The sequence below is a fragment of the Phocoena sinus genome, chromosome 7, assembly GCF_008692025.1.
Source record: "Phocoena sinus isolate mPhoSin1 chromosome 7, mPhoSin1.pri, whole genome shotgun sequence".
Taxonomy (NCBI): Eukaryota; Metazoa; Chordata; class Mammalia; order Artiodactyla; family Phocoenidae; genus Phocoena; species Phocoena sinus.
Genome location: NC_045769.1, coordinates 68,133,162 through 68,145,622, shown reverse-complemented (window position 1 = coordinate 68,145,622; position 12,461 = coordinate 68,133,162). Strand labels below are relative to the sequence as shown.

The 12,461-nt window shown below is 34.1% G+C and overlaps 1 protein-coding gene across 8 annotated transcripts in view; it reads right to left on the bottom strand.

Annotated features, from left to right (window-relative positions):
* Nucleotides 1-12,461, bottom strand: part of COBLL1 (cordon-bleu WH2 repeat protein like 1) — a 161,047-nt gene that overhangs the window by 43,524 nt on the left and 105,062 nt on the right. For 5 of the 8 annotated variants that reach the window (XM_032637635.1, XM_032637632.1, XM_032637633.1 and 2 more), the window contains 3 exons: nt 5,635-5,836; nt 3,490-3,718; nt 2,651-2,689 (listed from right to left, as the gene is read on the bottom strand). In XM_032637635.1, the coding sequence (XP_032493526.1) occupies nt 2,651-2,689; nt 3,490-3,718; nt 5,635-5,836 (470 nt within the window). Of the gene's footprint in view, nt 1-2,650; nt 2,690-3,489; nt 3,719-5,634; nt 5,837-12,116; nt 12,157-12,461 lie in introns of all 8 variants that reach the window. The other 3 variants (XM_032637636.1, XM_032637637.1, XM_032637640.1) reach the window with 2 other exon arrangements.

The following is a 12,461-nucleotide window of genomic DNA, read 5'->3' as shown; positions in this document are numbered from 1 at the left end:
TATCTGTAGCAGAACTTACAGCTCAATGTAAAGTCTCAAATACATAGCCCTTTCTTAGGAGTAACTGTATAGTCTTTTTATTTAAAGGAAATGTTTAAAAAATTAAATAAATTATGACAAAGTAGGAGTTATTCCATGGAAGCAAACATAGTTAACACCAATAAATACATTAATGCAATTTTCCTCAATAAGACACTAAAGGAGAACTATATTTCACAGATTAAAACTTCATAAATCTGACGCTTCAAATATTAAATAAGCACTATGCATGCTATACAATGCTGACAATGCTAACAATTAACAGTAATAGACATGTGGACAGCACTTTGTGGTTAAAGATTTTTCACAAGCCTAACTCACTCTTTAGAACAATCCTATGAGGTAGGTGTCACAAGTTATTATTCTGATTTCTTTTTATAAGTTAGGGAATGTAAAGAATTGGAAGTAGATGGTACTATCTCATTACACATCTGAGGCCTTAGTGATGGTGACCAGAAAGTCTGAATAACTTGCACCAAGAAAAACAGACATTAAATAGTAGAACTGAATCCAGTATCCATTTAAAGATGATGTGTAATACCTCTGACTTTTTTTTTTTTAAGAAATGCTACTCTTTCATTTTAAGATAGACTCCTCCATTAATTGAATGTAGATATACAATTAAATTTAGTTGGAACAGTAAATAGAAAGTTCACATGGTGGTGCAGTACAATAACTATAACCAGAGTACTCATGTAGTTATTTTTGGTAAAGCAATTTCCAGGCATCTGGGCATCCTCTACTCTGGTTAACTCCTAAGTCTTCACCTAAAGCTCACTTTCAGGGATCACTACAAGTCAGAGTTAAACACTAAGACAAGGAGTTGAGCTTACTTAGAAAAGCAACTCAAATACTGTAGTTTCCTATTTCCCAAAGAGAGGCTGTAAATAATTGCACACAAAGTTCTAAGCCTTCTGATAATATCGGACAAAGTAAGGAGGCAGGAGCATTTACAACATTGACCCTGTAGATTTTGACACTGTAAAAGGAGCTTTTTTTACATTTTCCTGTTACAATCTCTTAAGATTATGTTCACAACATTTAATACTCTGCATAAACCACATACTTTTTTTTAGCTGGAGGGGATATTAGAAATCAATGCATTCAACACCTTCAAACTGAGGCCAACAAGATTATGGAATTTGCTTTCGGTTATGTATGTAGAGACTGGCAAAGTTAGAAGCAAAAGCCAAGTACAAGTAACAGAATGCTGTTGCTGGAAGAACCAGAGGACACTTTTTCCTACCTCTAGATTATTATAGAAGTGGAAGGTGAGATCCACACAAATAAAGCATTTGCCCTATCAGTTTGCCAATGAGCTTGAAAGCTAATGTAGTGTCAGAATTAACATGCCTATCTTCTGATTATTAGCCAGTATATACTTTACAAACATAAGAATTTTCAACTCCTTTGATTAGGCTAGTCTTCATGACAGCCGCTAAAAATAATCACACTATTACTGATGTGGGCTTAATTCTTGGAATTGCGAGGCTCATTGTGTTATAAAAAAAATTGGAAGTGGTAAAGAAAGAAGATTCCAATAATCCAATAATGTATAATGTGTACACTTTATTGTTTTTTTTAGTAGGGGGTAATTATTATAGTAATCAATTATCTGAGCCTATCCTTTTTTAATGGGGAAACAGATTTCCAGACTTTATTATTAACGGCTAATTTTTAATAAAGTTTTCCTCTATGAAAGTAATACATTTCCATTAAAAAATTCTATAATATAAAGAAAAGAAGGATATATATAAAATAGACCTACTGTATAGCACAGGGAACTCTACTCAGTACTCTGTAATGACCTATATGGGAAAAGAATCTAAAAAAGAGTGGATATATGTATAACTGATTCACTTTGCTGTACACCTGAAACTAACACAACCTTGTAAATCAAAATTTTTTTTAAATAAAGTAAACTTTAAAAAAAATAAAGAAAAGGAGGATGACAAAAATTCACCCATCGCCCTACCACCTAAAGGTATCAACTCTTAAATTTTTTTTGTATTTCTTTTCAGAAATTTCATGTAAAAGCTTTTTTTTAAAACATACTGTATTAAACATTTAAAAAGCTTTAAAAGCTGATTTTAGCATAAGCACTTTCCATGTTATTACAAAATATTCACAAACAATTTAATGGTTGCAAACATTTCCTATGATGAATATACCCTTATAATTTTGAATAACTGTTTCAAAAGAAATAATCTGAGACTCTTCCATGGAACCACCAAGTTATCAGTATATGTACACAATAAAGATCATAGCAACATCATTTTCTGTCTGAGAGTCAAGAATATGTTTTTGTTATTCTTAAGATGATATTAATTTTCAAACAATTATTGAAATGTAATTACTGAAATTAAATTCAGAAATCAAGGTAGCGGGCTTTAAACTATTTTTCAGGAAATAAAAACCAAAGACTTTCTAAATTAAAATCTTTTACAGAATGTACATATTAGTAATGATAAGAAAACAGGTAAAATTAGCAGCTTGTTTTCAATTTACCCAATAGAAATAGAGATTTCATATTATAATCTTGTTTTCAATTTACCCAATAGAAATAGAGATTTCATATTATAATCTGTTTCTACTGATTCATGTGTCTTACCTTGTAAAGATGACTTATTGAAGGCAGTAACAGAAGTGGCTACAGAAGGAGGGGGTAAAAGAGGGTAAATTGGCTGAAAAGATAATGTTTGTTCAAGTATAAAACATCACTGAGTTGAAATAGTCATTTATGGATTATTTAAAGCCACAATCTCAGGATAAAGTTTGAAGTTCTCTATACACAGAGGGTGTAAGTAATCATTCTTCACTAAACTTTTATTTCTCCTAATAAAACAGATTTGTGTTGAATAAACTTTCATTTATCTATCAGACATCATAGAAACCAACATTATCTAAAATCTCCAAATTTTAATACATTATTTCTATAGATTTACACTCTAAGCTATTCCTATTTAGAAGATTTTTGTAAGTAGACGGATTCATTTTATAAGCCAGTTGATTTTGGGTGCTGAACTTAGAAAAAAGTTTGTCAAGAAACTCCCAAATTTGAAAGATAATTAAGACTCAGACAAATCCATGGCGAGTCTATTGTAATTCACACTTCTTTAGAACAACGACTTTACATGTAAACTTTAATTTTCTGTTTAAATCTTAAAACCACAAAGAATTAAGTTAAATTACAGCCCAAATATTCATAGGTAGATGGAAAGGTGTAAGATGTGGATGACAGCTAAGAAAGACATGTTTTTATTCCAATTTGAATAACTGAACTCAAGTTAAATTTTACTACATTTAGTTTTCTCTTCTTATTCCCAGTGACATGCAGTGACTTTACTACAGGATCCATTAACGTGCCATTATGAACTTGAGAACACTTACACATAAACACAAAACATGCACATATATGCACCAAATGAATAACATGAAAAGTCTACTTACCTCTGCTGACATCCATGGCATATAATTCTCTTAGTCCCAGCTCATTAAGAGATTTTGTCAAGTCGAGGGGCTCCTGAGACTGATAGTCCTTCAATAATAGTGTATGTAATGGATCAAACTCACATTTGCTGCATATAACAGGGGCAAGTTCTTCAAGTGGTGCATGTGGGCTAACTCTCACTATCGTCTTCTGCGTTTTCTTAAAATTGATCACTACTCTCACAGTTTTCTGAAACACAGATTAAAGCCAGAGTTATACCATGATTTACTGAAACAAACTTTCTACAATGACATCTAGAACAATGAGATAATCTACAATTATATATTGGTATGATAAACAGTGTTTTTCTACTTTGTTGTAAAATTTTCTTTTTGATTAATGTTACTTCCTAAATCCAAACCAGATTCTTAGAAATAGTTTGCTTATTAAGTAATCTAGATTAAATTCATAACTCTTGTAAAGTATTAAGTAGATTTAAATCCAAAAAGAAACATAAAAGCCTCATATCTAGTCCTACAGATGTTTTTGCTTTATTCCATATAATATTTACTTTATAATTAGCAAACAGGGCTTCCCTGGTGGCGCAGTGGTTGAGAGTCCGCCTGCGATGGAGGGGACACGGGTTCGTGCCCCGGTCTGGGAAGATCCCACATGCCGCGGAGCGGCTGGGCCTGTGAGCCATGGCCGCTGAGTGTGCGCGTCCGGAGCCTGTGCTCCGCAACGGGAGAGGCCACAACAGTGAGAGGCCCGCGAACCCAAAAAACAAACCAAAAAAAACAACAACAAAAAAACAAAATTAGCAGACATACATAATAATAGAATTATATATGTTTTATTCTATTGTTTTTAGTTGAGAAATATTTATCTTTCTAATGGTCAGTTGTCTCAATGAAAAAAACAGGGATATTTTAATTAAGACATTAACATTTTTGAACTTCTCTTATTTGAGGTAAGATAAACGAGTTAATCCATTATAAAGAGCTTAACACAGTGTCTGGCACATTGTAAATTATCAATAAGTAAACATTAACTATTGTGACTACCTATTGTTGTTGTCACTATTATTATTACTACTTTGGTTAATTTTAATATATTAGTAAAGAATATTACAATAGTCCTCATTTAAATATTTAATACTGCTAATTCAAAATTATTGAGAAGATTTTAAGCATCTCCACATTTTAATGTAACAATTAAATTCTATATGTAAATGGAATTTAGAAACATGTGACCATCTTAAGTGAAACCTACAGATTGCAGATCTTCAAAGTTTAACATGTATTCATAAAACTAAAATACCATATATAGTCCCATGTTATAGCATAAATAATACTATTTCCATTTAGATAAGTAGCATGTATATCTTGCTAGAAAATAGCCCAGTATCCTGGTGAATATTTAATATTCATATTTTATAGAAAGCAGATGTTTTAGTATTGTCCAAAAAAGTTAATTTTTTGAAGAAAATATGAGAATGTATTACTCAAGTCATATGTAAATGAACTACTAATTTAATATGTAAACCTTTATATATTTTGTGAAGTTAAAAATGGTTAATATCATTCCTAATGAAAGAGTATTTCTAGAAACCCATAAACTTCTACCCCTGTTGCTTACAGAAAAAGAACAATTTTATAAATAAAGGAGAATTGATGATATTAGAATCACTGTGGTTAAAACGTTTTGCTTAAAATTCATACATCACAGAAAACGGAGCCATCATGTAGCTCAAATTAACAATAATTTAAATAAATTACAACTATGGCTTACCAAAGCCGAAAAAATTATTTTAATAAATTCTTAAAGGAATTTGTATTAAAAGAGTATAAAACCTTTTTTTAATATAAACGTTTTAAAAGAGTAGCTTAAAATATAGTAATAATTGTCAGATTCTGATACTATCATATAGATCACTTTAGAGCATCTAAAATCTGAAGTATTCCCCAAATTCTAGTTAATCCAAGGATAAACAACTAAGTGAATTGTAAACAAAGTGGCCCAGGAAAACACAATAGCCATGTTTACGTCGAATTTGACCAGGAAAGGCAATTTTATTTCATTTGCAATGAGCTGCAGATAATGACTAAAAAAATCAACTTAGTATTTTAGCTGTGAGACACCAAAATTTACAGTGAAAATCTTACCTCTGGTATTATAGGTGTAGGTTTTTTCTTATCCAAAATTTTTGGCTTTAAAATTACTTTTTCTACCTCCAACATTCCTATTGGTGTGTTTGGCTTAAATTTAATGGGGTTCTTTTCAGCTGACAGCAGATCAATTGTGTGACTTGATGGATTTAAGTGATACTGTGCACAGAGGAATATCAACAAGTCCATCATAGGTTTACTGTAAAACAAGAGTAATACTGATCATAGAACAATTTCATTAACTGTTAAATTTATTGTTTCAAGCTTTTTTCCTAGGGCCTCTTGTCCTCAGTAGATAAAACAAGGCTGCAAAATACTATGTGTGAAAGCACCTGAAAAATCTAACTACAAGCTATTTAAGCAGACAAAATTATAATAGTTTAAAACCTCTGAATAGTATTCAAGAGAGCTTGGATCCTTGTGTTGGTTTAAAACTTCTGTATATTTTATCTGCCAACTTGTCTTCATATCATAGATTTCAGTAGAAGGAAAAGCCCTTCCTTATCCAAAAGCAGTCACTTGGTTTAGCAGATGCTCCTTTACAATGTCATTTGGAATATGAGCAATCTTTAGCTTATAAACTGGTTCTCATAAGCATGAAGTATTATCACCCTTTGGGCTTTAGAAAGCATAGAAAGAATCTACATGAGGAAGCCCACAAATCCTAAAGAAGAGTGTCGTACAGATTTCTGAATTCATTCAAACAGCATTTAATATTTTCTAGGCACTGGAGACTTAGTACAACTGTTATAGCATACCTTCTCTCATAGATCTAATACTCTGCTAGATGGACTAGACCAAATGTCAGCAAACTACAGTCTGCAGGTCAAAGTGGGCCCACAGCCTGTTTTTTGTAAATAAAGGTTTACTGGCACACAGCCATGCTCATTTGTTTACATAATATCTAGGGCTACTTTTGTGTTACAATGGCAGATTTGAGTAGATGTGACTGAAACTGTACGGCCCACAAAACCTAATATTTTTACTATCTGGGTCTTGACAGAAAAAGTTTATGGACTCTTATGCTAGACAATGAAAAAATAACCAAGTAAATGTATGAGATAATTTTAAATAGTGATTAAGTGTTAAACACTAATGGTAATACATAACCTATCTCTATAGGGAATTGTTAATCCAACTTGAGATTCAGAGACACTTCTTAATTTTTTGCTTCGGTTTCCGCAGACTCCAACTGTTGACACAGACTTTTGTTTCCATTCACAGCATCAACAGAACAGTGTGGTCTCCAATTCTTTTTCTTTTTTTTTTTTAACATCTTTATTGTAGTATAACTGCTTTACAATGGTGTGTTAGTTTCTGCTCCAATTCTTTCTTAACTGTCAGCCTTTAAGGAAAGCACGCCAAAAAAATCTTTTGTATTATGTGCTTTCCTCAAACATCTGGAGATCCTAAGCTATTAGATTGTATTTAAGACTGAGGCACTAAAACACTGTGTAAAAGTCCTATTTTCATGAACTTAGGTATATAGGTTGATGGGCTTCATTTGAGGGTAATCAGGTGGCCAGCTATTTTTTTTTCCAATGGGAGGTATAACTATCAATAAAAAATAATTCTCCAATTTCTTGAGTAGATATATGAACCCAGCTACCAGCTTTTTAGAAAGTTGACAGGGAAATGAGGCTAAAAATCTCACTGTTCAGCATGCTATTTTTAATTTAGTAATCTGTTTTCATATGCACCTCATTCCCAGTCTCCTAAGTGGAACTCCCAGGTATGTAGCCTCTCTGGTTCAACATTCAGACAGGCAGTGTCCTGCTGGGGAAGGATTAGTTGTCTGGCACTGTGTGGTCTTGAGGTCAAACACTTTATATAGATTTTCAAACCATCCCCTGGATTCAGACCCTACCTCACCCTCACCTTCTACGGTTGTTGCCCATTCTTAAGCCATTCCAGTTGATTTGGGAAAAAGAGGTATATTTCATAATAGTACACTCACCTCCCTTCTCTCTCCCGCATACAAGTTGTACCCATTATACATATACCAACAAAAATAAATAAATAAAAGACTAAGTCCCTCAGTAAAAAACTGTTCTCTGGAATATGTTTCAATACCCAAAATACATTTCCCATATCTTTATTAAATGCTTGCACAGTAATATTTAGGAGTTTTATGTCCTTCTCTTGAGCTATCTAGTATGTTCATACATAAATTTTCTATAATTTCCCAAATTTTGGCTTTGGATAGTACATATTTAATTTCATTGAGAGAAAAACTAGCATAATGGTATTGTTGAAGTTCATTTTTTCGTAACATAGTACTCTATGATAGCAATTTGATTCTACGTACCGATTCTAGATTTGGAAAATGGTACTTCTTTCCCTGATAGTAAATAAACTTAAGAAGGATTAGGTAATGCCTAGAAAAATACAATATAATTACAAATACAGTTAAGCTGGAAGAGGAGAGAATTTTCACTGCCAACTAAATGGAGAGCTGTCCACTGTGGTCTATGAGTAAATGGTGCTACGTTCAGATTATATTTCTCTTTCTCTCTATATATAAATGTGCCAACTAATTCATGGAAAAATTCTAAACTTTACACTTCAAACATCTTTTACTTTCTTAAATGTACAGTTCTTCAGAGTCTCTGCTGGAAATATACACTAAAAGTTAACAAGACAAAAATAGTGATTAGTTTAAAGTTTTGTTTTGTTAATCCCTATTTTTGTGCTACCACTTTTTCATCCCTTTATGTACAAACATATAAACCTTTAAGGAAAAAGATACTTTAAAATTTTTTAAAGATAATAACAATTTGACTCTTATTTAAACCTTCTGATATGCCTTAATGAATTACTGTATTTCTATCTGTGATATATAAATTTTCTAATTTAATAAAGGTGATGGATAATGGGCCAAGAATATTATAATTATGGCCTATTCCTTTAGTCAATACGGTCATCTATAATCTTTGCACACTACAGTATATATAGTATACTATACTATACTTTTTTTGTAGCCAAAACGTTGCATGCTGACTAGAACCTTTGAACTCACTGCCTAAATGTCTTCTAATAAACGACTCTTGGAAAGGCAAGTCAAAGTTACAGATCTTCTTTATAACCTTATTCTCTCATTCTATAATTACAGGTTCAACTTTTTATTCAATAATTCCAGAAGCCAATTTTGTCTGGAAAATATTCCTATTCCCAGGCAGATAAATGCAAAAGACCAGAAAGTTCTCTAACAGACAAAAATACAGATGGGGACTTAATACTGCCTATGATAATGATATTTCAAATTTCTGGGGAAAGAACTGAACGTTCAGTAACTGGTATTGCGAAAAATCTGATGGAAAAAAAGCTATGTATCTACCTTATTCCTTACACTAAAGTAATCCCAAGTGGACCAGCTATATAAATATGAGAATATAATTCTGGGCAGGGGGAAGTGGGGGAACCAAAAAGAAATCCATCTTCATGTAGTTTATGTTCTAGAACAGGGCTGTCCAACAGAACTTTCTGCAATAATAGAAATGCTCTGTATCTGTCCTGTCCAATACTGTGGCCACTCACTGCATGTAGCTACTGAGCATCTGAAATACATTGAGCTAGTGGACTAACAAACTGAATTTTTCATTTCACTTAAATTTAAATAGTTTAAACACACATGTGGTGAGTGGCCACTGTATTGGACAGAGTCGCTCTAGTGCACTGATTCTCAAGTGTGATTCACAAATCAGCAGCATCAGTGTTGCTGGGAACTTGTTAGAATTGCAAATTCTCAAGCCCCAGTCCAGATCATTGAATCGGAGACTCTGGGGTTGAGGCACGGGAATACATGCTTTGACAAGCACTCCAGCTGATTCTGACACATACTATAGTTTTCAAACCAGTGATCTGGAGAGAAGAGGATAAAGAAACAAGTAAATTATATAGTATACCAGATAATGATAAATGCCATGATGAAAGTAAGATAAGGAAGGAGATTAGAAAATGTCCTAACTGAAAAAATGACATTGGAAAAGAGACCTGAATGGAATGGGATACTGGGGAAAGAGTGTTCCAGGCATAGTTGACAAGTGCAAAGGCTCTGAGGCAGAAGTGTGCTCCACATGTTTAAAGAAAAACAGAAACCAGCCTGCTGGGGTAAAAATAGTAGACATGATATCAGAGTGATTTTCTTATAGATCTGGAAGGCCTGGTGAAGACTTGGGATTTTATGAAGTGAGGTAGAAAACCACAAAAGGGTTCTGAGCAGTGATGGGATCTATTTTACATTTTTAAAGGATAATATTCTGATTGCTGTATTCACAGTAGCCTGAGGTTACAAAGCTATTGCAAAAATTTAGGTGAGAGAAGGTGATAGCTTAGACTAGTCAGGTTCCAGATATATTTCATAAGGAGGTGATAGGATTAAATCGAATGCGGGAAGAAAAGGGTAAGATGACACAAGAGACAGAAAGAGGAGCCAGCCAATGGGAAGAGGCCAGGATTGCAGGGACACTACCAAGTGGCAGCGTTGCTAAAAGGACTCCATAGAAGGCCTAAAATGCTCATTTAAGTTATTTGGTATGTGATATACTTACTAACCTCTCCCTGGTGACCAGCAAACCATCGCTATGGTCCTGGTAGCTTTGAGAGGCGTTAAATCAAGGAGAGAAAGGACATTTCAAAAAGTAGAGACTGGAAAATAAGAATCCAAAAAAAGGATATAAAGTCCAAGCCAGAGGCGGCTCCAAGAACATAAATCCTTGGGAATTTACAATAATATTATAAAGGGTATTTATGGAACAGGGGTTCAGGCCAATCTTTCAGAGACCTCAAAGAGCAGAATGACCTAAAGATGTTATCTGGGTTCCATTTATACCTAGATGTGAACTCCTCTCTAGCAGGACCACCTCTTAGCAGACTTTCTTCCCAGGACCTAATACAGTGTAGGTCAGGGTCATTGAATGTGAATTTATAGGAACCAATGATTATTTATCTCTTAGGTAATTTTGCTTAAACATCCATGAGTTCAAACACATAGCAGATAATATGCATTTGAGATTTCTGTTCAGTGTCTGATGCATGAAAAGATGAAATTGTTGAAAGGAGATTCACATGCTTTAAAAAAACCCACATAGGTGAGAAAGCTGTTCTGCCTTTGGTTTTTTAATTAACAAACTTGACTAGTAGCATTGTTGTGTCTAAAGCCAGTACATCTTTACACAGAAGTGGGATATAAGCATTAAGTTGGGCTAAGACCTTATCCGAAAACAGCCTCAGACCAGTTCAATTGCTTGAAATATTTAATTGAAAGCTCAGTGTTTGGCACCAAAAGCACAGAAGAGATGACCCTGACCTAGCGGATTCTGAGGGTGGGAATTACTGACTGGCTCTACCATAAAGGAGCTGTAACACTATAAAGGCAGGACATTAACTTTTAAGCAGGCCCTGCATGCAATGGGGCTGCTTTGGGGGATTAACTACTCACAAAGTGCTCCCACAGAATACGAAACCATCTCTTGAGTATAGTTTAGAATTATCCACCTGAATGCCAAGTTACTTCTACCAAAAACAGCAATTTTGGTTTGAGGATAATTATCCTAAGCTGATGCACCTAACAGCAGTTGGCAAAAAGGTTTAAGCACGTGATCACCACAGGAAGGATGCCTGTTCTCCTGTTTGCTAAGGTAGAAGCACATGCCAGCAGTCTACCTGAAGCCCGAGCCAGACAATTAAAAGTTGAAAAGGATTGGCTGAATTTGTTCATTACTTCCTCATTCAAATAAGAAACAGTCTTTTCTTCCTCTATACTACCACATTACTTTCCATTTTGGTTTATTATTTAAGAGTCTGCTTTGCATGATTTACAGATTTTTTTCTCTTATGACTGCCTAGAGGGCTGATTTAAAAAAAAAAAAAAAAAAAAAAAAACTCTTTAGAAACTCTTCTTTGAAATGGAAGAAATCCCTATGAGATTTCCCACTCCTTATAGAAACAAACGATCCCTTGCATTAATTTCATACCTATTATCTCATTTGAGCTCACAACCACCACAAAAGCTACTCCCACTTTACGAATGAAAAAATTGTCGTTAGAGAAGTTACATGAACAGATTATGAGAAGCATAAATAGAATTAGGGTGCAGTCAGGATCAAAATGTCCTGACTCCTAATCCAGCCACATTTTAGCCTCATGATCCCATGAATCAGGATTCAGGAGAGGGTGGATGGTTTGCAACAGGCTCTCTGCTATCTGCTGCAGTTTTACTTCATAGATTGATGGCACCACAAAATTACCCCCTAAAATCCTCCAGTGACCCTTCCTGCATTCATGACACATATTAAGGGTAATCTTGTCCTAGTTTTACTACCTGCTAGATAAGACAAGACTCCCCATTTTTGTGTTTTTAAGATCCACTTGGATATCGAAAATGAAAGTCATGATTCGCCAAAGAGCTTTCAGATCAGCTCCAACAACTATGTAGGTGAATTTCCAAACCCTAGAGGTTCTTAAACAAAGTCACTTACCAATAGGGTTGCAATGAAATTTATCATCCAATCTGGACACCTGAGATCGAAAGAGGGGCACTATTAGTAATTACTCTGGGATAATAGGTACAAACAGGGACTGTCATAGGAAAACGAAGATGATGATGATAAGTCTTTTTTATGACTAGATGGATTTCAAGCATCTGATAAGGGGTTGAACCCGAATGAGTAAGATTCTTCCTTAGTATGATTCTTTAAATCTACCCCAGTATCTAATGAGGTATTTTACCCATTCTCCATACATGCTCAAAACTGAGTTGAGTTGAATTGGTTCCAGCTGTCCCTTACAAATGCATACCAACAACCCAATTAAACTTAGCAATA